This window comes from Phytophthora infestans, genomic scaffold (assembly GCF_000142945.1).
Source record: "Phytophthora infestans T30-4 supercont1.14 genomic scaffold, whole genome shotgun sequence".
Lineage (NCBI taxonomy): Eukaryota > Oomycota > Peronosporomycetes > Peronosporales > Peronosporaceae > Phytophthora > Phytophthora infestans.
Window position 1 is genome coordinate 3,056,093 of NW_003303745.1, and position 23,922 is coordinate 3,080,014.

Consider the following 23,922-nt stretch of genomic DNA (forward strand, 5'->3'; position numbering starts at 1 on the left):
ACCGGATATGATCCAACCAGACTCGTTCGTTTCTCATAAACAACCAGCTCGCCAGGTAAAGAATTTGTGTGCCCAGCCCAGGTAATCCCAAGTCGCCATGTGATTGCGCTGTTGGAAACCAAACTAAAAGTTGACGATAGTTCACAGACGACAGTTCATTTCTTTTTCAGGCCTGCGCAGCTAATACCCCCGGAGGGTTTCCTTGGTACTTCAGATCCAATGCACCACTCCATCCAACAAGAAGCCTGTTCGACTTTGTCTGCTGCGATCGAGTCGATAGCGGGAAATGGTCTCGATGGTCTCCACGCTGCTGCTATCGCTCTACAGAGATCCGACGGCCACATCCAGTTGGAATTTGTTGCCGAAGACGCCATCAATCTGCAGCCACCTCGACCAAGTAATGCTCATTTGCATCAAATTCAGTCGCTTGAATCACCTAGAGAGGACTTCGACACAGCAAGCAAAAAGTTGCCAGCGGACGGAGAGATCGACGAGCTGCTCTTGATTCCGCCACTGATGAACATTTGCATCCTCATCGTGGGCACTCGCGGAGATGTCCAACCATTTCTAGCTATTGCGCTACGTCTGCAGGAGGACGGACATCGTGTTCGATTGGCCACCCACGCCGTCTACCGCGAGTTTGTGATGAGTCATGGTATCGAGTTTTACCCACTGGGAGGCGATCCGAAAGAGCTGGCTGCTTACATGGTCAAGACGGGGGGTAATCTAATTCCGATGAAGATCAAGACGTTGACTGAGGACGTACCACGCAACATGCAAATGATCAACGAAATCGTCTTCTCCACGTGGCCTGCAGTCTCCGAAGCAGATCCGGACGGACAAGGTCCGGGCGTTCCTGGTCCACCATTTCGAGCCCAAGCCATTATTGCTAACCCTGTTTCGTACGGACATGTTCACGTCGCTGAACGTCTCGGTGTTCCCCTCCACATCATGTTTCCTCAGCCATGGGTGCCAACCATGGCATTCCCACACCCCTTGTCGAACTTGGCGTATACTGGTAAATGGCAGAAGAAGAACTACCTCTCCTACAAACTCGTCGACATGATCATGTGGCAGGGAACAGAGGGAGTCATCAACGAGTTTCGAACGGAAGTTTTGAAGCTGCATCCGATCCGCAATGGTGATTCAGGTTCCGAGTTGCTCTTGGACTTGAGTATACCGCACTCGTTCATGTGGAGTCCTCAGCTTGTGCCGAAACCATCAGACTGGGGAGATTTGTACGATGTCATCGGCACTGTGGCTCTGAAGGGGCCTGCATCCGAGTACTCTCCATCTCCACAACTTGAGGCATTTCTGGGAAACGACGGAGGTCCGATCTTCGTGGGCTTCGGCTCCATGGTGTTAGCAGACCCTCTTGCAACAACGAAGATGATCATCGAAGCCGCTACACACGCTAAGATGCGCGTGTTGATCCAGTCAAGTTGGACCGATATGGCTGGCGATATTGACATTCCCAGTAACGTCTTTTTTCTTGGCAATTGTCCTCACGATTGGCTGATGCCCCGAGTATCGGCTGTCGTTCATCACGGAGGTGCTGGCACTACCGCTGCCGGCTTACTTGCTGGAAAGCCGACTTTCATCGTGCCATTCTTCGGAGATCAGCCGTTCTGGGGCCAAGCCGTCCTGAGTGCTCGCGTTGGCGTTCCGCCCTGCCCCATCGCACAACTTACGACTGAAATCCTGCATAATGCCTTCGTTGAACTTGCCAACCCAGACCTGCGCAAGCGAGCTGAAGCCATGCGAGATCTCATGGTGCGAGAAGACGGCGCTGGAGAAGCTGTACGCAGATTCTATCACCATTTACCGACGCAAGATATGTGGTGCGACTTGGATCACCAGCGTATCGCCATGCAATGGAGCGTACACGACAGGATCAAGCTTTGCGACCGGTGTGCGTTCATCGTACGAGAGCGTTCAGAAATCCAAAAGAAGAAATTGGTGCGCTACCACTGCGTCGACTATTCCGCTCGGGGTCCCAGTTCTCTGCTGACAGGAGTCGCAACAGGCGCCATCGTCTTTGCCCACGAGTTGACGGGAGGGTTAACAGGAGTCCTGCTTCAGCCAGCTAGAGGCTTGATTAATGGCGGTGTGGTGGGGGCTGTCAAGGGGGCAGTCACTGGCGTGTACTACTTGCTGGTTCGACCTGTTCATGGCGCTGTGCTCTTCGCTGATCGTGCAGTGGCTGGGCGGAAAAACGCCAAACGAGAAGAAGGTCACCGTAAGCTGAATAATGTCTTTGATCGTCATCTGATGGCAGCCTTGGGGGTCCAGGATGGCTTGGCAGACACCTTTTGCTCTGCCACGAGTCCAAATGCTGTGGATATCGTGATTTTCGCGCGCAGGAAAGACCGCAAGAAGATGCTGGGGAGGATGCGGCCGTCTGTGAGACATCGGTACTGTGCTCGCTACGAGTCAATCTTGCTGGCCCAGCGAGCTGAGAGACTAGCGGTTTGCATGCAGCAGCTGCTCTCGCCAATCAATGGAGAAGGCTCAAGCTCGCACGAACCGCACAGAGCTCTCCCTTCTGCCGTGCAACCTTGTCTTCGTCGCAACAGCAGCAGTGCTATATCAGACAGTAGCGTCGTCGCTTCTAGCTCATCTATTAAAGTTACCGGCTCGGGGACAGCAAGCGGGTCAGCAATAAGACTTCGCCTGACTCGCCTTACGTCAGCTGGGACTGTCAAACTGAAGCTTGAGATTCCAAGTGAATCGGCAAATGCGGTGGTCTTGTCAGCCATCGCATCTCAAGCATCTCACGTTCATGCCTCTGAGTCTATCCAGCCAAATGCAAAGACCAAAAGATCCAAGGCGTCAAACCCACTGATACCACACATGAATATCTGTCTTGCGGCTATCGGTACGTGGGATAACGGAGTGAAGCAGTTTGTAGCCATCGGGATCAAGCTCAAGGAACAGGGACATCGTGTACGGATTGCAGCCAATGAACGGTTTCGCACCGAGATCATGTTGCGCGGTTTGGAGTTTTATCCACTCGCTGGAGCACGCGAGAGCGTTCAAGATTTTGCCAAGTTTGTGTACGAAAGCCAAAACGCAGCGCGGGTGGCAACTCCTGGCCGTCTCGGTACAGGCGCCATTCAAGCCTTCAAGGAGCTTATTTACTCGCTGTGGCCAGCAGCCTACGGATCCGACCCTCACGGTGGTGGTGCTAACCTCCCTGGGCTTCATTTTCGAGCCGATTCACTCTTGTGGCATCCACTGCTTCTTGGTCACGTTCACGTAGCAGAACGACTTGGAATTTCACTCCAATGTGCGAGCTTGGATCCTCTTTCACCGACATATTGTTTCCCTCACCCTCTGAGCTCCATCAACGGCATTGAACCGGCAATCAGGACCTTGTGTCAGAGTAACTTGATGACGTATGGGGTGGTTGATACCACTCTATGGCACGGGGGCGTCCAAAAAGTCTTGACCCAGTTTCGCGCCTTCATCGGGCTCAACAAACGATGCAATCTTCCTGATCCGCTGGTTCGATGGGAGATTCCTCACATTTATCTCTGGAATCCTGCTTTGCTGCCGAAGCCTCTGGACTGGGGAGCTGAGCTGTCAGTTGTGGGTCATGTGACGCTCGGATCTACGGACGGTCTTAGCCGAAGGAAACGAGCGAAGCGCGAGAAAGAAGGCAATCGCTTTAAGTGGCCCAGTCAGCTCGCCGAGGTTGTGTTCAAGACGCCATCTCCTCCAGTTATTTACTTCGGTGTGTCGACGCGAGCCATGGAACGTGATGATCTAGACAAATTGTTACAAAACATCGACGCTGCTGTCAGTGCCCTAGAGCAAAAAGTACGCATCATTTTCCAGACTCGCGAGATTGGTGACAAGACGCGAGCGCCCTACCAGTCTGCGAATGTCCTCCAGATTCGCAGCGATCTAGAGTACGCACGCCTTTTCAAAGGAAAAAATGTGGCTGCAGCGATCCACTGGGGAGAGCCCGACGTTACTGCAGAAGCTCTCTCGGCTGGCAAGCCTGTAGGTATTTGCGGCACACATACACTGCATCATTTCATGGCGTGCGTGTGTGAGCAAGCTCAAGTGGGTCTCCCATTGATCGACTGGAAGACTTGCACGGTCAAGTCTCTGGCCTCGAACTTTCGGGATCTGTTGAAGCCTGAGCTCCAAGAGAGAGCAGAGAGACTTTCCGCCACTTTCGATCGAGAAAAGCCAGTGAACGCCGCAGTAAAACCTTTTACGCCAACTTACCACTTGAGGCGATGCGCTGCGACGTCGATCCGAGCAAACTCGCGCGAGTGTTTGACCCTCCCCACAAGCTCAAGCTCTCACTACCCGTTTACGTAGCGATCCGAGATAAAACCAAAGTTTTTGTGCCGTACAAACCACTTCAGTTCGGCGGCAATCTTCCCCCGACATCTTCCATCCTGGGCAACCCCGTAAAAGTTTCCCAACAAGTCAAGCCTTCTTGCCAATTCGATGCTGTCCGTCAAACGCTGGACCTCCTTGAGGATAACAGTCATCTCCCGGGTAGCAGGACATTAAGCTGCTCCTCAATCGTCTCCAATCCCGGAAGTCTCGTTGCAACTCCAGAGCAGATCGAGCTGTTCTGGTCTTCTACACAAGAGGAATCTGCAGTGCGTAAAGCCACCACAGTAGCCTACGAGCGTCTTGTCAAGAAGCCGCAGCTCACCACCAAACGTGAAGCAGTAATGCGCTTCTTTAGATTTCGGAAGTCAACACAGCGTCGTGAAGCGGAGCAGTTGACCTTAGTGGAGTAGAAAGTTACCACCACCGCAACTTGTTACCGCCTCTCCGTTGTCCAGATTATGCCTACGACAGCACAGCAAACAGCCAAACTCAGTTTATATCCACGAAATTAATTCAAGAAAAAGAAGAATCTATTGCAAATGAAATCGAACGTCGCGCTGAGACAAGAATCGAGCACGTTACCCATTTGTTGAGACTGGAGAGCGCCCGTATTGCAGTTAAAGTGCAACTGATGATGCTGACGAAGACGAGGAACCATCAGCGAATTTGCGAGCCATCAGCAGTTTTTCGTACTTAGCGTTGATTTTCACAGTGCTCTCAGCCTGCTCCTCGGGGGAATTCCAGAATTTTGGCAACTCCACCACGTTCGGCGCCATGGACTGCGCACGGGACAAATGAAAGAGCTTCTTGTAGGGAGCTCCTCCAAACTTCTTGGACACAATCGCCTCCTTGGACGAGGATGGGGACGTCAATGACCGCCTTTCGTAGTCCACTCTCGCTGCCAGCTCTTCACTGGCAGGGTCGTATGTGTACAGAACTTTTGCTCTGGGTTGCTTCTTGAGGTTGTTGGACGAAGCCGGGTGAAGCAGCTCCAATTCTCGTAAGGAAAACCGTGGCGGGTGGTGCTGCGAGTATTTCAGAGGCTTGTACTTGAGGTCACCCGCGCTGCCAGCATCTTTCGTGACCTGGTGTACGACTAGTCGTGCCTCATACGACAGCTTCATTCCGTGGAGCGAGTCGTAGACGCGAGCAATTCGTGCTGGATCCAGGTCGCAACGCATGCCTTCTAGCGGTAGATTGCCATAAAAGGCCGATACAGCCGTCTCGATTGCAGTTGACGACGAGAACTTCGGAGCAAGACGCTTGGCGCAGTGAGTGAGCTTGGTGTCCAGAAGCACGCGGAACACATGGATGAGGTTTGACGGCGTCAGTGCATCCAGTTCCAGAGGTTCGACGCCCGCTCCAGACAGAACTAACGCCTGACCCCACATTCGCTGAGTGATATTACGCGGGACCACACACGCAGGCTTCTCTGCTGCCAGACATGTCGACGTGATGGACAGGTCTCCCCAGTGCATGGCAGCATGTACATACGGGAGAATACGCTTGACTGGGAAATGCTGATCAATCTCAAACACAACATCTGTGCCACCGACAAAGAACGCGGCACCATCGTTGCTGTTTTCGTAACCTTGGAATACAACACGGACGTTTGCTTTTTTGGCAGCCTTCTCGAGCGTACCCAGGAGATCTTGCACGCGACGCGGGTCCCAGTCACCACATTGGAAGCCAAAATAAATGAGCGGTGTATGAGCAGAGCTGCTAGCGAATCTCTTCAGCTCTTGTTCGATGGCAGAGAGATCGGTATTGTCGACGTCACTCGCCTCCAACTTGACGTAGCCAGCGATTGTAATTTCGCTGCCCCAATCATGAGGCTTCGGGAGAATTGCTGGATTCCACAGGTATGTGTGCGGGATGCGCCACTCAGCCAGTAAGTTGTTTGAAATGCTCTTGCCAGTAAGCCCGAGAGAATGCCGGAAGTCGTCTAAGACATCTCGCATACCGTTCCACAGCACGTTGTCAATGACATCGTACGACGCTGCGTTCGTGGGTGCGTATCGGTACGGGCGGTGAAGCTTCATGTTCGAGCTAACCAGGTGAGGGAATGCCTGAGTGCGAGACTGTGGATTATTACTCATGCAATGGAGAGGCACACCCAAGCGCTCAGCCACGATGGCTTGTCCAAACAAGTAAGGATGTGCGATGATGGCGTCTGCGCGGAAGGTCTTCCCAGGCACCAGAGGGTCCACATCCACACAGGCTGGCCACAACGAAAACACGAGCTCGCGCAGGTCGTCCACTTCGGGAAACGATTCGCGCCGCTGATTCAATTTGCGATGAGCGAGATTAAGCAGTCGAGATTTGTGGCGAGGCTGGTCCTGGCTTCGGTGGTGTAGGTATTGCAAGAAATTTCCAGTTGTGATGGCACTACCTCCCAGTGGATAGAAATCTAAGCCAGCACCGACAATGCGCTCCCGGTGACCGCTATTTGTTGCGATCCGCACACAATGGCCATCCGCTTTAAGCCGCATTCCGACTGCCACGTACTGCTGGACACTTTCCTCCCAGGTGCCGGTTGTCATCATGCAAATGTTCATCGTCGGCAGCGGATTGCTGTCCAGGCTCTCAAGACGCTTCTTATGGACTTCTTCCTCCTTGCGTGCCTCAGCCTCCAACTCTTGAACTTCGTATTCGTGCAGTGCCTCGCCAACCTTCACACCATCGCCAAAAGCAATATCGAACGAGTCGCTGCCGTTGAAAGTGGCTCCATCAACATTTACGACAACAGTTGCAGCTTCCTCCGCGCTGTCGATGGATGTTGATGGTGACAAACTGCTCTTTGCGAGTTTGAACGATTTTTGACCGTGCAATTTGCGCTCTTTCACAAGCGCGTTGAACCTGTCTTCAAGCTTGCTCTTCTCTTCAGGTGTCAGCTGAACAGCGATTTGTGTGGACAGCAAGTCATTGCCGTCAACCACTTCATCTGCACTCATCGTGCCATTGTGAACGTTGTTGCGAGTCTTGAGGCCAATTGCGTTTAGCAACTTCTTATTATCACCAATGAGTGAGCCCTTCTTTTTGTCTTCACCCCCACGAACGTTATTGTACGCTCCAGTAGCAAGATGGTCAGCAAACACCACTGTACCCAACAACGGACTGATCAACAATCCACCCAAGCCCTTTGCTAGTCCGATAACTGCACCCTTTGCACCTTCTTCGCGGTATCCTTGCGCAGGCCGGACAATCACATCTTTGAAACCCGACCCGAACACATGAGCGAATGCTCCCACTCCAGACGCTGCGCCCTCTAAAACGTTTTCGGGGCCACGAGCTGAATAGTCCACATAAGTGTACTCTACAATATCTTTCGTTGAGTTTTCAGGGCGCGAGGTCACCACAAACGCGCACTCATCGCACAAACGAATTTTATCCTTCTGGCTCCACATCGTTGCAGCTCGCCCACAATCCAAGTCACAACGCATGTGCTGTAGAGGCAAGTTGCGGTAGAAACTTCTCACCGCTTCACCTGCGCCATCTTCATGACGCATTAAATCGCGCAATGTCATCGCACGAGTACGAAGTTCCGGACTCTCTAACGCCTCAAATGCAACTCGAAGTTTCTCACTTGTCAACTGGGAAATCGGGCAAGGCTCCACACCAATGCCGGCGTCAAAGACAGCACGACCCCAGAACGGCTGGTCTCCGAAGAACGGTACGATAAATGTGGGTTTACCTGCAAGTAGACCTGCTGCTGTAGTGCCAGCACCGCCGTGGTGCACGACGGCCGACACACGAGGCATAAGCCAGTCGTGCGGACAGTTTCCCAAAAAGAAAATATTGTCGGGAATCGTCAGATCTCCTGCCATATCACTCCAACTCGACTGAATCAACACACGAACAGCCGCCTGCCCTGCAGCTTCGATGATCATCTTGGTAACGCCCTTCGGATCTTGAATAACCATCGATCCGAATCCCACAAAAATTGGTCCAGCATCGTCTCCCAGGAAGGCACTAAGCTCTGGTGACGGCGTGTACGAGGAGCTTGGGCCATCCAGCGTAACTGTTCCAATGACATCGTATATCTTGCCCCAGTCATTTGGCTTCGGCACCAGATGTGGGCTCCACATGAAAGCATGGGGAATCGCAAGGTCCAGCAGGATATCACGGCCGCCGTCTCCCTTGCGAATTCTGCGCAGCTGCAGCTTGTCTCTGCGGAACGCGTTCACCATTCCTTCGATCGCCTGCCACATGAGCAGATCGACCATCTTGTAGGACATGTAATTCTTCTTCTTGGGCTTGCCAGTATACGGCATGTTGGAAAGCGGGTGCGGGAACGCCGTCGTGGGCACCCACGGCTGCGGGAACATAATGTGAAGCGGCACGCCGAGACGTTCGGCCACGTGGATGTGACCGTATGTGACGGGGTTGGAGATGATTGCTTGTGCTCGGAAGGGTTTACCGGGGATTCCAGGGCCTCCACCATCCGGGTCTGCTTCGGACACTGCTGGCCACGTCGAGTACAAAATCTCCTCGATCATTTGCATGTTTCGCGGCACATCCTTCTGAATGGCTTCCAGGTTGAGAGGTATCAAGTGGCCGCCTGTCTTGACCATATACGCCGACAGCTCCTTGGGGTCTCCAGCTAGTGGGTAGAACTCGACGCCGTGGCTCATCACGACGTCTCTGTATACCGCGTGAGTGGCCAGTCGCACGCGGTGGCCGTCTTGGATGAGTCTCTTGGCGATGGCGACAAAGGGCTGGACGTCACCGTGGGTGCCGACGATCATGATGCAGATGGTCATAATTGGCGCGTTGTAGTCGATCCGACTGCTCTGTCGCGTGGTGCGCAGAGACTTGTCCTCACGTCGCTTGTCCTGCTCCTGAAGCTCCGAAATGTCGTATCTGTCGTCGTCTTCCTCAAAGTCCATGCGAATGTGGCCATCGCGGTCAAAAGCCGCCGCAGCATGGACCACTTCCGCGAAGGACGTGAACTTGCCCACATCAATGGAGTGGCGTCGTCGGTCCTCCGCAATTGTCTGCACAGCACGCGCGAGCGCCTCCTTCCATCGCTGTTGCATACAGCATGTTAATCCGCAAGTTCCATGACCATCACTCTGATTCCGCTTTACCTTCGACTTCTGTTCCTGCTCTGCAAACGTTTGGAGCTCCTCTTGCGCGGCTGGTTGCGGTGACGTCTCAGTCCTCTTCGTCGTGGACGTCTTGACCTCCTCTTGTGTGGCTTCCATTGTGCTAGTTGCCGACTGAGCTGCAGACGCGCGTGTCGAAATCTGAGTCCCGCACTGTTAACCAAATCGCACTTCCCTACTTCGGCTTTTTGCTGAGGAGAAAATCTGTGTATGATTGATTATCCCCCAACACATGTACAGTATTTGGAAGACTACCTGAGGATTGGTTCTAAGAAATAGTAGTAGTAAGATTACCAAACAGGATGGACTCGTGGGTGCAGCAATCTACCAGGCCTGTGCAATGTTCGTAACTCGAGCAGATTTTGCTGGCTGAGAGCGGCCCACGATTGTACTTGAAGTTTTACAGCAGTAAAAAACTACATGTAATGCAGTGGCGAGCTTACACGTAAATGCGGACGTGTATTCCGTACACTTATGTGAACGAGACAGCTGCCCGTATGTTGTCGTGGGAGCTGTCTTGGTATCAATATCAAGTTACTATTATTAACACACCCCTGTAGCGTATACAGTACATGTAGTGGCAGCAGAGCGCTTAAGCTGCGGTACGAAAACGGAGTTTAAAACAAAAAAAGAGGCGCTTCAAAACTTTCGTTACGAAATACAGTTAATTTTGAAAAAATATGAATAGTTAAGTTTTGTTTTAAGATTAAAGATTTATTAGTTCCTAAATCATCAATTCCACAAATTTCATTTGCAAACATATTGGTGCCGGGTGTAAGAGGAAATCGGGTATGGGCACTGGCCGTATAATTGTGACCAGGAGTGTACTTTTAATATCAACCAATCATTGTAATGCATTAGCGAAAGAAATTTGTACCAACCATATTCACCGACGCTTTATCAAATTTATCCAATCTCTGCTTGTCGACCGTGAAGAGCTCCATTATTAATACAACTAAGATTAATATCGCTTGACTTCTTGCCTCCCATCGCCGCCATGAACCTCAACCAGATGAAGAACGCGTCCAACCTGCATGCGGCCAATGCCACGAGCGTTGTGGGAAATTCCATGGCGATCCCGTCACGCCTGGGCGTAGCGAGTGCTGCTAATGGCGCCGGAGCCGCAACAGCGCAGCCAACGGCCGTTTCCATGAACCAATTGGGCCAGATGAACCTCAGCCACGTTCGCAGCGCTGCCTTCAAGCCCGCGGCTCCTGTGTCCGGAACTAACGTGGTGCCACCCGGTGTGGGTGCAGCCACTGCTGTGCCTAATACGGCGGGTGCAGGCGCGCTGCAGCTATCGGGCCGCTGGTCACTTGATCGCGAGGACTCGGACTCGACCAACGACTACTTGGAGGCCATGGGACTGCCACTGATCGCCCGCCAGGCCGCAGACAAGCTGGACCTCATGGTGATTATCAGCCAAACACCCGGAGATTTTGTGATCACGCGTCGCACGCGCATCTTCACTGAGACTAAGCAGCTCAAATTCGGCCAAGAAGTCAACGTCAAGAACAACCTCATCACCGTCACGGGAGACGCGTCACAGATCAAGACTGTCACGCAGCTATCGGGCTTCCGTGGCGTACTCGCAGATATCCGCACGCTGGATCCGCGGGGCCGCATGCACGTGGAGCTCACGCTGACACTGCCGGAGAAGCCTCCAGTTATCATCAACCGCTACTTCAAGAAGACCAGCGAGTCCACGTCACTCGAGAACTTGCCGGCGTTCGACATGAGCCTCGAGACCTCGGGTGATGTCAAGCGCAAGCGTTAATCTGGTTTTTAGGTTTTGAAGATTTGGAGAGGCGAAGGCGGGGCGTAGAGGACGCTGACAAAATAATGTGCCACCACTCCTGGCTGGATCAAAGCAAGACACTTGGAAAGAACTTCGCCTCTCGCTCACGTTTCTCACTGCGAGTGTGTTCGTGCGTGGCATTTATTATGCGTGTTGCTGTAGACATAAGAGAAGGAAAGTAGAGGCATTTATTGCGCAATTTACTGGACGTTCACATGGACTCTGCTATCACGACTGCTCAGGATTGTTGCTATTTCATAAGTTGTGCATGTAGTGCAATAACTAACTAGATCCGATGAAGAACGCGCGGTGCACGTCGAAGGCATTAAAACGTTTAGCTGCGTACTCAAAGAAGTCGAAGTCGATCTTGGAATGAGCCGCCTGAACGAGGGCCCAGTAGCCCCAGAACAGGTGCGAAGCAAGAGCGTAGCGGTTCACCACGTCATACAACGCGTGGAAGAAGGCCTTGGACTCACGGTTAGCCTCCAGCTGGGCTAACATTTTGGGCGCTGCTGAGCTCATATAGGCCTTAAAGAACGTAAACTGTTTGTCAATACTTGGGTATAGCCCCAGGTCCAGCTCGAAGCCGCAGTTCTCGCAGAAGTGGTTGGCAAAATCAAATCCGCGGTAATTGTAGCCTCCGTATTCGTAGTCGATGATCTGAACACGATCCCAATCTGGGTTATGGAGGATATTCCCGCTCAGCAGATCATTGTGGGAAAATACGATGTCGGACGCGAAAGCTACGGCCTGCTTCGTGATCTCGTCCGTGTCTAGACTATCCGTTAGGTCCTTTCCATCGCGGTTCTGGTTCGAGGGAAGCACTGATTTGAGCCACTCCAACTTCTGATGCAGACTCGGAAGATCCAGCTTCTCTAGCGCCGCGTTCTTGACCGGATCCTCGAGCTCGATCTCCATCGCCAGCTTCTCGAAGCGCTCAATCTTGGTCCACAACACAGGCGCACGGTCTTCGGGGATGTCCATAATATGCATGATGCCCAACTCGCGACCGATCATCTGAAGATAGTTAATGGGCTCAGTCTGACCCATATCCTCTGGCTCGAGTGGTCTGGCGTCCAACCAGGCTTCAACACGACCGTTCTTAAAGCGGCCATAGTAAGTGGGGGCAAATCCGCGCTCCGACAGCAACGCGAAAAGCACTGTGACAACGAGAAATCATAGACAAATGAGTTCACACAGCAGCCAGTAATAATAATCATAGTTAGGACAACACACGTACTGTTCTCAATACTGCGGTCGATAAACTCTTCCGTGTGGTCGCCGTACAGGCGTACGAGCACTGACTGCAGATAATGCAGCAAAAAAGACGTAAGTTTTATCTTGCCACAATACACCACACTACAACATCACTTCACGCGCCTTGTCCCCCCACATGAGGCGATAGAGGCGGTTGGTGATGCCGCCCACGATGATCTTGACCGAAATGTCATCGTTCGCAGCGTCCATCCTGTAATGTCAGATATGATACCTTTGTTAGCCCAGTATTACACGTACACAGATGACTACAATCCCACGTCGTCTCACCAGTCGGGGCAGATCTGCTTTACTACATATTTAGCGTCGTCAAATTCATCGGCACCCCCCGCGCCTACCGCGTAGTCCAGACACGCATTCGCATTGTTTAGGTACACGACTGCAGAAGGAGAAAATACAGTTAGTCAGGCCAATTCCTTCTTTTGATCTATGTTGCTGTCTCACCTGGTCCTGGCATGTTGTCTTCGTCGTCGTCAGAGGTTTCGCAACTGGAGTGATGAGGCTTATTCTTGTTGCTCCGGCGGCGGGAAGATCGAAATTGGCGGCTGTCGAGGAGAAGAAGGATACTGGCGGCAGTGAGCGTGCAGGTGGCGATGGAGACGAGGGCAAGGGCGCGCCAGTTGAGGTTCGGACTCTTAGCTCCGGGCATTGAATGCTGGGCGGTTGTTTACTGAGCGTGACGGGCATCGACTGTTATTAGATTGAGCTTCGTTTTGGCCAATAGTTGATCGATCACAAAGCGAATTTTAAGACCGTTGGCTGGTTTTTGGTTTTTGGTTTTACTGGTTTTACAAAAAACATGGTTCAACCAGGTCAAAAAACCAGTTCCACCATGGGCCACCTGGTCGAGGACTGGTTTTTGAACCGACCAGGTTGAGGGTTGACAAAAGCGCACGATGGCCGGTAGTAGTACTAGTATCTAGGGAGACCGACTGATCTTGATGCTGGTATTTTAGCACAATCCACACTCACCGCACGAACTCTCTTTTCTCAGTCTTAGATACCCTCTCCTCTCCAAATAAACTGTCGATCTGCGTGAGAGCTGAAACAGAACACCTGCCGCGTATGGGGCATCCCGCGAGTGAAGAGCGCTTGGAGTTTGTAAATCTTGAAATTGATTGCGGGAACGGCCGCTCGTGGCACGTTTGCAAGCATTGTGACCAAGAATACAAGGACTCCAGGCAGCCGGATGGGACGTACAGTCTACCTGAACCGAGAAGAATAAAACGAAGGATCGAGAACTTTAAGAGCCATCTAAAGCGCTGTACTGGATTTATTGGTTTCGTGAAAGCTACTAGCACTGCCGCTTTGGCTTCGAATCGATCCGATCATGAAGCAGGCGACGATGGCAGCGTGGCAACAGCGCAGCGCTTAGCCTCCGATTACGACGCGTTAGTTCAGCAGCTAAATCCAAAACGACAGAAACGGATTGACGAATTTTATGCTGGAATATCACAAGAGGACGATACTAAAGTTTTGCAGCGTCTACTTCTTGAATTCCAAGCAGACAACAACTTGCCCGACAGTTTCATTGAGCGCCAGTCAACGGCTCGTCTTCTTCGTCAAGCAAACAAAATGAGTGATAGTGTCGATCCCCTCCCACGGCGCAAGACATTTTGGTGGGCCAATTCTTGATGAATACGCATTGGCTTGTGAAACCCATGAGAATTCAACACTTAGAAAGTCCCAAGACAACACTGGTGGTCGCGTTAACTTTTTGTCTGATGTATGGCAGATCATCGCACGTGCACACCTACTAGGGTGCCAGCTGGCTTTGTTCGGCTTTGTATTAGTCTACGGTCTTTTTGCCACCGGTTCTCGGCATGATGGTGTCGCCATCGCCGAGCAAATGGAGGGGGTGATGCTCAGCATGCAGAAGGACGGTTGGAGAATTGGAGCTGTGGTTACTGATAATGCGGGACAGTGCGGTCGAGCTCGGAGAATATTGAGCATCCGTTGGCCTAACATTGCTTTCGTAATTTGTTTTGCGCACGATTTGAATAATCTGGTGAAGGCCGTACTCAAGTCTGACTACGCCCAAGTCACCAAGCAGGCGTCGGATGCTGTCAACGCCCTGAATGTCTCGTCGGCCAAGTGGCTAGTCGAAGCCAACGTGTGTATGAGAGATACCTACGGCTACAAGCTACACTTGAAGCAGCTGTGCGAAACGAGATGGAATAGCATGCACGGATGCTTCGCGTCGCTCCTGAGGGTTCGCAGTGCGCTGGAGATGCTAAAGGTGAAGTTCAGAGACGCTGGTGACTATCCAGCTGCTTTACGAGTGTATGCTGATCGGACATTCTGGGCCTCGCTTGCAGACGCCGAAGAGGTCGTGCGTCCTCTTGCCTATGCTTCTTTAAAGCTTCAGCGTGACGAAAACACCATGGCAGACGTCGTAGTGTGCTATCTTGACATCTATGCTGGGCTTGTGAAGCATCGGTACGGTAGCCAAAATCTTATTCGCGAAGTGGAAAAGCGATGGCACCAGTGCGAGCAGCCGCTTATGATTCTGGCACTCGTTTTGCACCCCGCACATAAGCAAGCTGGCAAGAAACTCCTGGACAAGACACCGCTGACTTCAGTTGGCTCCCTGTGTCGTGTGGGGGTGTACTATTTTAGGCGCTTTAATCTCGGCAAGGACACGTCTAGACTGTATGAAGACTTGCACAAGTGGATCGTGGATGAGGAAGATACCTTGCTATCGCTCGCGGAGTTTAGCTCGATTCATTCTTACTGGAAATGTATGCGCTCTGAGATGCCTGGAAGCAAGTTACCAGATCTTGCAATCGGAATCCTGTCTATTGCTGTCAACACAGCAACGTGTGAGCGCTACTTTAGCGAATTGGCCTTAATTCACACCGCCAAGAGGAACAAAATGTCCCCAGAAAAGGCAAGAAAGCTTGCTCTAGTTCGCAAGAAGGTACGAGAATTTGATGCCGAGCGCGACGCTTCTCAGAGCAACAAAGCTACCCGACTCATCGACCCAACGGAGCGCACGCGACTTCGAGATCGCGATGATCGTTTTGAATGCTGCGAGCCCGAAGAAGATGCCGGAGTTGAAAGTGTCGTCGGGCCGGATACTGCTTTTGAGTACTGGAGGTCAGTGCTATGTGAAATAGAAGGTGACGATGATCCACCGATTACTCGTGAGGGCAGCGCGCCAGACTACGCTGGATCTCTGCAACTTGCTGACGTAACTTCAACCGCCGAAGAGACCAATTTTGCCACCGTATTAGAGGCGATTAAAGTACAGTCGTCCGCGTCGATCCCAGACCCAGATAGACGACCTTTTCCGAATCACAACGACAGACTCTTTCCTCAAGAAAAGGAATTATTAGGGCTGCGAGGTCAAAAGGTTACCTTGGTGGAGCTGTCGAAGACACCAGATTCACCGCCGATTCAGCCAGGTATGTTCAAACCGCTATCTGTGTGTTATTACAGAGCTTATAGCAATTTTGAATTTTGTGATACAGTTTGGCACTTCGCAAGTCCGCAGCCACTTCGACGTCAGCGGTAAAAGCAGATAAAGGTGGCAAGACATGATTTGATACAGCCACGATCAGCTTTGCTCATATATATTTTTTCATCTCGTACACGGTTGTCTTATACTGATGTTTAGAGCACATGTCTTGACGCACGTCGATCCTTACACAATAAACACCCGTTAGCTTCTCGTCCACCGCCAACGCTTCTTATGTTGCTCACGAATCACCAACATGCACGCTGTGAGCTGCACGTAGCCATCCGACAGAATCCGCTTGAGCACAGGCTCAGTGAAGATATAAACCGAGTAGTCTCGCAGGACCTCCATGAAGTCCAGGCTCAGCAACACAATCGTCTGTGCACAACCCAGACCCGACGGTAGACGCAGTCGTAGTCATATCCTTCACAGTAGGCTGCCGAGTCTCAAGCGACGTCATGTTGGCGACTTCCTTGCAGGAATGCACGGTCCATCTGAGTATTAAGCAGCTAGTGTACACTTGCCAGTACATTTCTAGGCTTCAAGGTTATGCATAGCGTCACACGAAATGAAAAAAAAACAGCAAATATTGCACATTCTTACGCTGTCGTACCGACGAATGATGGCAGCTTTAGCCCCACTTCAGCAGCGAAGGGCTTGACGGATCTTCCGACTGGTGGTCCCTCCTTGTACAGCTCTACATCACAAGAAGCAAAGCCAAGCTTACACTCCGTTTGTCTGGAGTGATATTCTTCTCTTTTGAGCATTCAACCATTCACACCAGATTCACATAAAACCAAAGAATCATGAAAAACCTGGTTGTAGAGCCAAAACACCTGGTGCTTTGGTCGTTCCGGTTTTTGCAACCAGTGGTTTTTCCAACACTGCGTTGATTGATTGGTAAAAGTGTCGTGAGACGTGGACGGTGCCACCATTAATTCCTCCCATCGCGACCATCCCCATTTTTTTACGTGATGCACTGCGCGTCGTGGTTGCATTTACGCTCCCGCCCGTGTGTACCTACATGATGTGAGATGCCAGCCCCTGTGTGAAGAGGCCAGCACCAGCAGTACATACAAGTGGACTGTCAGTGCCTGGTATTGACACTGACAGCCGATCCTACATCCTATCCTACGCCTGTTGCTGCAGCCTGCGGCTGCGCACTTACCGACGTGCCACGTGCGGATGCGTGCGGTTATACCAAGTTTACTATGATCGATGGACAAGAGCGACCGTGCCGCCGTGCTGCTCACGACGACACTGACTTAGGTAAAGTATGGTTTATATTAGTTTATGTATCGAATAGAACTTGCGGAGAGGCGTACTGGCTTGCGTGAGGCTTGCTCTCTCTCTCTCACAACTCAATTTGCGGTTCAGCGAACCTCAGAGAGAAGAGCAAGCCCACACCAGTACTGCAGCCCTGTCGTGGCCTTTTGCCCGGCACTCACTGTGTTTACGTACCTCCTTTGATTGCTTTACTAACTAAGTGTAAGTCTATTCTACTGGCACCTACGCTAAGGAGTGACCTACGCTTAGAGAGCAGTCCAGTGACGCGCCCTGCGTCACCTCAAATTATGAGCCCAACAAGGGTCCATGGCTCGACAACGGACGCACCTGGTGTGGAAGACCAAAACGCTGGCGGGATTTTGACGAATGGGAGTCGAGGAGCGCGCCGATTGGCTGATAATGTAGCTGATGTAGCTACTGGACGTGACAATGATGTTCTGTCACACGAAGAAGCCAAACACCTTATCCGGTCATTATCCGGAATTCAAGGTGGCCGATCATTGGTAGAAAATCTACTTGAAAGATTGCGAACTCGCAACTTTCCAGTTAGAAATCAGCCACCACCGCCACAAAGCAATCCAAGTGACGGCAGTGACCCGGGCACAGCGAAGCCCAGAGCAGCCTACCAAGCATGCTGGACAACCAAAACCCCGGCGGGCGCTACGACGACGCAGAGCTCGCAGAGCATACGAAGTCGCTGCGCAACACGGCCGACATTCGGCTGCCCCCGTTATCAAAGAAGAAAGAATACACGGCGTGGGTTAGTGAGATGCCGTTGCACTTTGAGAGCCGCCTGCTGGGCGAGATTACCTATGGTGCCGAGAGATTTGACTCCGTGGAGGGCTACAAGAGGCCTAAGTATGCTGAGTGGTACAAGGCAAGGAAGGTGAAGGCTTTCTCAGCCCTAGCATTGTCGCTCTCGGTGGATCTACGAACAACATTCAAGATCAACTCCATCCGTGATCAGATGGATGCCCCGTCACTACTTTGGCAACGAATTACTGAGCATTTCGAGGCGGGTGATGGCGTTAACCCTGATTACCTACGGCGCGAGCTGATGAACCGTCAGCTGCAGCCCAAGGAAGCTGTGACTAAGTATATGCAAGACATTGATGCTATGGTACGCCGACTGCGACTAGCGAAGGGCGAGTTTGAAGAATGGGAACATGCAAGTCTACTTATCTAGAACACGCTGTTGATGTTCCCTGAGCTGGCACGAGAGCACTCACTCTGGATGAGCAAGCATGATCGTCGGACCATGACACTTGCTGAAGCGTTACAGCGCCTGCGCACTGCGGAACACTCAAGCAACCAGTTGCAACAGCAGATGTCACTAGCGGCGCCAAGGACAACGCAGTCAAATGCGAACCAAGTGAATTATGTGAGTCAACATGCAAGACAAGGACATGCAGGCAAGCGTCAGAGGCAGCGCAAGGGCAAGAATGCTGAGAAGAAACAGCGCTATACCTGTGCTAACTGTGACCAGCATGGCCATTGGTATGCAGAATGTACTGCAAACACCGGCATGGAACTGAAGCCTGAGTTGGTACAACGACTGAAGAAGAAGAAGGCCAAGAAGCAGGCACTCTCACTGATTAACTCCGTGCGCCGCGTGCATACGACGCCAACGACTGGTGAACCGCGTCGCCTGTTTGAGAACTTGGTGCTGAGATCGCCGCACCCAAGTGAAGGTGCGACTGGTGCAAGCCGTGAGAAACGCTCGGTATCGCCCATCTACTCTCCGCCATCATGTGCAAGCGATGACGATGAGACGGAAGAACGCAAAGTCGAACCAGCGGATGATGTGAGTGTACCGATGACGCTTCAGCAATTGCAGCTTCAACCCAGTCAAAACATGCAACTTACCCAAGTTGAGCAACCCACTCAGGCTGTGAAAGGTGGTCAACCCAGTCAAAGCATGCAACTTACTCAAGTTGAGCAAACTACTCAAGCTGTGTAAGGTAATCAACCCAGTCAGAGTATCCAATCTGCTCAAGTCATGCAAACTGTGCAAAGTACTCAGCCTAGCCAGAATATACAACCTGTTCAAACAATGCAAGCCATGCAGCCTATGCAACTACTGCAACCCATGGCGAGTACTCAGCATGAGGTCGGAACATCGTATGGATGGCAGATACCGACTATGGATGCTGTGCAGCACCAATGGGGGGGGGGTGGACATTTTCTAAGACCACTTCCGACGTGGGATGCACTGTTCTACTCCTTAGGCCAGGGATTTTCGAGTGGATTGCAGAGACCTACGTTTGAGCCAGGCCGTAGAGGTGGACCACAAGTGGGTTCACCTGTGCCAGGGGATAACTACCAAGGTCGTTATGCTGAGCCACAAGGATATCAAGGTCTTGAAGGACGACGTACGATGGAGGATCATATGGTGGACAGAGAGGATCGTATGGACCATCTTATGGAGGACTGTTTGACGGTGATTGGCCTGGATTAAGAGAAGCACGTACTGATCCACCCGTTGACTATGGGCGAGGCTACACATCTCCCTTTGGAGGAGGAGACTGGAGATTGCCACCTCGGGAGAATGTTGGACCCCCAAGATCGTCACTACCGTGCTACTCACCGATGAGAGGTTCACCTGGGCCTCGCTACCAAGGACGCTCGCCAGATCGTGGACGCTCACCCGATCGTAGATGTTCGCCAATTCGTGGACGCTCGCCACCTCGCGCAAACTTTAGGCCTTCATGGTCACCTCCTCGCTGGCACTCGCCGCCGAGAAGACGTGCAGATCCGCGTCACTCGCTGCCAAGAGGACGATCACCATTGCGTGGCCCCCAGAGTCGAGGCATGTCGTCTCCTCGTGGGCAACCAAGACGCGATGGACCAGTGCAACGCAGACGTGGAGGACGCAGTCGGTCGCCACGACGGAATCAGACGAGTCACTATGGACCTCAATCTGAAGAAGGACGCCGAGGAAGTAACAGTACCCAAGGCAATGAGACAGGTCCCAGAGGTGGACCAACTCAGGGTACTGAGACCGGCCAAGGACAAGACACTGCAAACCAAGGTCAGACGTTTTCGGTGAATGCAGTTGGACGAGATGAGAACATGCAATCTGTTGAGAGAAACTTTACGGAGTGGATCCTCGACTCGGGATCACAGGCCAACATTTGTGGTCATCTATCTCTGTTCACAACACTGCGAGAAGACAAGACGTGCCGACTTGACTTCGCTAATGGTACTACAGAGCACACGACGGTTAGTGGCTCTGTCCTACTATGAGTGATCAACCAAGCGACTGGTGAACTTGAGGATCGTCTGCTGGATGATGTAGTCTACACGCCAAATGCCAAGGTCAACCCGATTAGTATGGGATACCTACAGACTACAGAAAACTACAAGATGATGTGCTCAATGGACCAGAAGACGGCGTGGATGTCGAAACCGGGCACTATCCTAAAGTTTGAGATGCGAGACAATCTCTACCGGCTGCGGAGTGAAAAGGCAACCGGTGTGATGGTCATGGTCATGGCTAAGAAAGCTGTAAAGGACAAGAAGACGACGGAGCTCCTACATCAGCGCTTTGGCCATCTACATATGGCTTTGCTTCAGGTGATGGCTGATAAGATGGACTTGGGGGTAAAACTCAGCACGAAAGATCTGACCACCTACGAATGCATTGCCTGTGTTGTGAGCAAGACAAAGTCCATAAGTCACAAACGTCTTCCAGTTCACTCGACTAAACCACATGAAACTCTGGCTATGGACATATGTACGATGAATGTGGAGACAGCAAGTAAAGCTACTATGTCCATGTTCATTGTGGATGTTGCTACGAGATACAAGTGGGCATATCTACTTGAGAAGAAGAGTCAAGCTACCTGGCTCATCTTGAAGCTGCTAAAAGAGTTGCAGACGCATCACAAAGACTACAGAGTGTTGCATCTTCGGTCGGACCAAGGTGGCGAATTCGCTGGAGCGGAACTGCATGAGTACTGCGTTGAACACGGCATCGTGCAGCAGTTCACGAACGCGTACTCTCCCCAAGAGAACGGGATTGCAGAAAGGGCGAATGGCATTGTACTGCCTCGTGTGCGAGCGCTGCTGACAGCAACACATCTACCGAACATGTTGTGGGGAGAAGCTTTGCTGCACGTGGTGACAACACTAAATATGCTACCCACCAAGATGTTGGGAATGACTTCGTCGCACGAGAAGCTGTACGGACGGAAGCCGCCCTTGAGTATGTTGCGAGCCTGGGGTTGTATTGCGCACGTACGAGTACCACCTGAGTCAAGACAAAGAAAGGAGAAGCTTGAACCACGGGCACAAATGTGTCTATTGCTCGGTTACAGCGACTCTACGAAGGGCTACAAGTTTCTAGACCTATTGACCTGTCAGGTGAAGACTGCACAAAGAGAGAGCTGCCGCTTCCACGAGGAGTTCACAGTGGATGGAGCCTACGTGAAGCAACTACTGGAGAATGCGTACCTGGACACACTGCACGTGTTGCCGGAGAAGCCACCAGTATTGAGAATTAAGACGAGTATCGAGACCTACACTATAGAGAGTAGTGGGACTGTGCCGATGAGCAAGGCAGGTGAGCTCCTAGAAGTTGAATGGGCTGTGAACGGAGAACAAACGTCCAGTGGGAGTGCAGAGCATGATGACTCGTCGAGCGTCGAACAGCAAGAAGTGGAGAAATCTGCTGACCCTCAGGTTGCACCTGAGAAGAGACCTGAACCCAGTGAAGGTCACAAAGAGACGCAAGCGCAAGGCGCGAAAGAAACTCGTGAAGGAAGACACTGGATTTGCAATCAAGGAACCTCCAGTCGAGCCATGTCTGAAGCAACCGAGAAGGACGCAGAAGGCAAACATACGATTGAGCGACTACGTGGTAGGCCAAGTGATAGCGCATGGCATAGACGTGGACATTCTTACAACCTACAACCAGGCACGGAAGAGTAAGTTCTGGACCCAGTGGCGGGCTGCGATGCTGGCAGAACTGGCATCACTGAAGAAGCACAAGACCTGGCGACTTGTACCGCGGAGAAAGGCGAAAGGTGTCAAGGTGATTGCATGCCGATGGGTCTTTGCGGTGAAACGAGATGAGCGTGGACGTGTCAAGCGGTTCAAAGCTCGTCTTGTAATCCACGGATTCAAGCAACAGTTTGGCATCAACTACAGTGAAATATATGCACCGGTGATTCGCTTTGAAACTATTTGTGCGGCCATCTACTTCGCTGTGCAGCGAGGATGGGAGATACTCCAGTACGACGTAAAGATACGGAGATCTCGACGAGATGATATACATGGAGCAGCCGCCTGGATTCCAAATTGATGGACCAAGCGCTGTATGCGATCTATTGAAGAGCCTCTATGGACTGAAGCAGGCGCCTAATGTTTGGAACCGGACTCTACATGCGAAGTTGGTGACATTGAGCTTTGAGCGCACAGACTCAGACTATGGGTTGTATGCGTTAAAGGAAGAGGGTGAAGTTAAGCTGTTAATGACTGTCTACGTGGATGACCTACTACTAATGGGACCCCGAGATCTGTGCGTCAAGATTGCAGCTTCACTGCAAGAAACCTTTGAGCTAACTACGATGGGTACTGTCAAGTACCTACTTGGTGTCGAGATACTGCTTGACAGACCAAGCAGACAGATTGTTTACTGTCAGAAACAATATGTGCTGGAAGTACTTAAGCGGTTCCACATGTCGGATTGCAATGTATGTACTACTCCTGAGGCTACTACAATATCTAAGGCTACTGTACCTGCAACAACGGACTATCTGCCGTACCGTGAGCTAGTGGGAGCACTTCAGTACCTAGTGAATGCGTCAAGACCTGACATTGCACATGCAACGAGACATCTTGGCAAGTTCCTGGCGTCCTACGACCATACACACTACGCGCAAGCTAAGAGGGTACTTAGGTATCTAAACGCTACGTGTGACTACGATTTGGTGATGGACGTACCTGAGGGAACTACTGCAAATGTACGCTGCTACTCAGATGCCGACTATGCAAATGATCCTGTGGACAGAAGAAGTATCAGTGACTATGTAAACACACTTGACGGTAGCGTGATATCGTATGCATCAAGGAAACAGGAGATTACCTCTCTGAGTACGTGCGAAGCGGAATATGTGGCGATGGCTGAAGCCACCAAAGACGTGCTGTGGCTTGCGGGCCTGTGTGAGGAACTGGCCTGGAAGCATCCAGTACCATTACTGTTGGGTGATAACGAGGGAGCAACTCGTTGACCACCAAGCCTGGGAAGCACTCCAAGTCTAAACACATCGACAACAAGTATCATATGCTGAGACGAAACGTGGAGTTGAAATTGCTTACCACGCAGCACATTGGGACCGAGCAGATGATCGCGGACATTATGACCAAGCCACTTGCGGTGGTGAAGTTCAGTCGCTTTCGTCAAGCAATGAAGGTGTTGCCAGTGGTTTCCTCGGATGATACTACTACCTCTACGGAGCCGGCGGCTTCTACTACGGCTGCTACTGCTGTAGCTACTGCGGAGACTGCGTCTCCTGCTCCGACTGCTATTGCTGCAATTCGAGATGAATAGGACAAATGCGAGAAGAGCAAGCGATTGCGTTATCGCAAGCGTGACAGCTACAGTGTGTTGAGAGTACGATGGTGAATCACAC

General features: G+C 51.7%; 5 protein-coding genes across 5 annotated transcripts; 3 read left to right on the top strand and 2 right to left on the bottom strand.

The window, feature by feature from the left end:
* Positions 1-516: 516 nt before the first annotated feature.
* PITG_09412 (sterol 3-beta-glucosyltransferase, putative) lies at positions 517-4,769 on the top strand (the record flags this gene model as incomplete). Its single annotated transcript, XM_002903618.1, has 3 exons — positions 517-2,432; positions 2,652-4,139; positions 4,217-4,769. 3 exons carry the CDS (start codon positions 517-519, stop codon positions 4,767-4,769), a joined length of 3,957 nt encoding a protein of 1,318 aa, XP_002903664.1.
* A 207-nt stretch (positions 4,770-4,976) lies between these two features.
* Positions 4,977-9,566, bottom strand: PITG_09413 (sterol 3-beta-glucosyltransferase, putative; the record flags this gene model as incomplete). The annotated part of the gene is made up of 2 exons (XM_002903619.1): positions 4,977-9,389; positions 9,450-9,566. 2 exons carry the CDS (start codon positions 9,564-9,566, stop codon positions 4,977-4,979), a joined length of 4,530 nt encoding a protein of 1,509 aa, XP_002903665.1.
* Positions 9,567-10,448: 882 nt separating this feature from the next.
* PITG_09414 (uncharacterized protein) lies at positions 10,449-11,244 on the top strand (the record flags this gene model as incomplete). The annotated part of the gene is made up of 1 exon (XM_002903620.1): positions 10,449-11,244. The coding sequence occupies one exon, from the start codon at positions 10,465-10,467 to the stop codon at positions 11,242-11,244; it is 780 nt and encodes a 259-aa protein (XP_002903666.1).
* Positions 11,245-11,435: 191 nt separating this feature from the next.
* On the bottom strand, positions 11,436-13,189 carry PITG_09415 (ethanolamine kinase, putative; the record flags this gene model as incomplete). The annotated part of the gene is made up of 5 exons (XM_002903621.1): positions 11,436-12,425; positions 12,506-12,569; positions 12,637-12,733; positions 12,811-12,919; positions 12,985-13,189. 5 exons carry the CDS (start codon positions 13,187-13,189, stop codon positions 11,548-11,550), a joined length of 1,353 nt encoding a protein of 450 aa, XP_002903667.1.
* A 1,200-nt stretch (positions 13,190-14,389) lies between these two features.
* On the top strand, positions 14,390-14,783 carry PITG_09416 (uncharacterized protein; the record flags this gene model as incomplete). The annotated part of the gene is made up of 2 exons (XM_002903622.1): positions 14,390-14,739; positions 14,780-14,783. 2 exons carry the CDS (start codon positions 14,390-14,392, stop codon positions 14,781-14,783), a joined length of 354 nt encoding a protein of 117 aa, XP_002903668.1.
* Between the last annotated feature and the right edge of the window lie 9,139 nt (positions 14,784-23,922).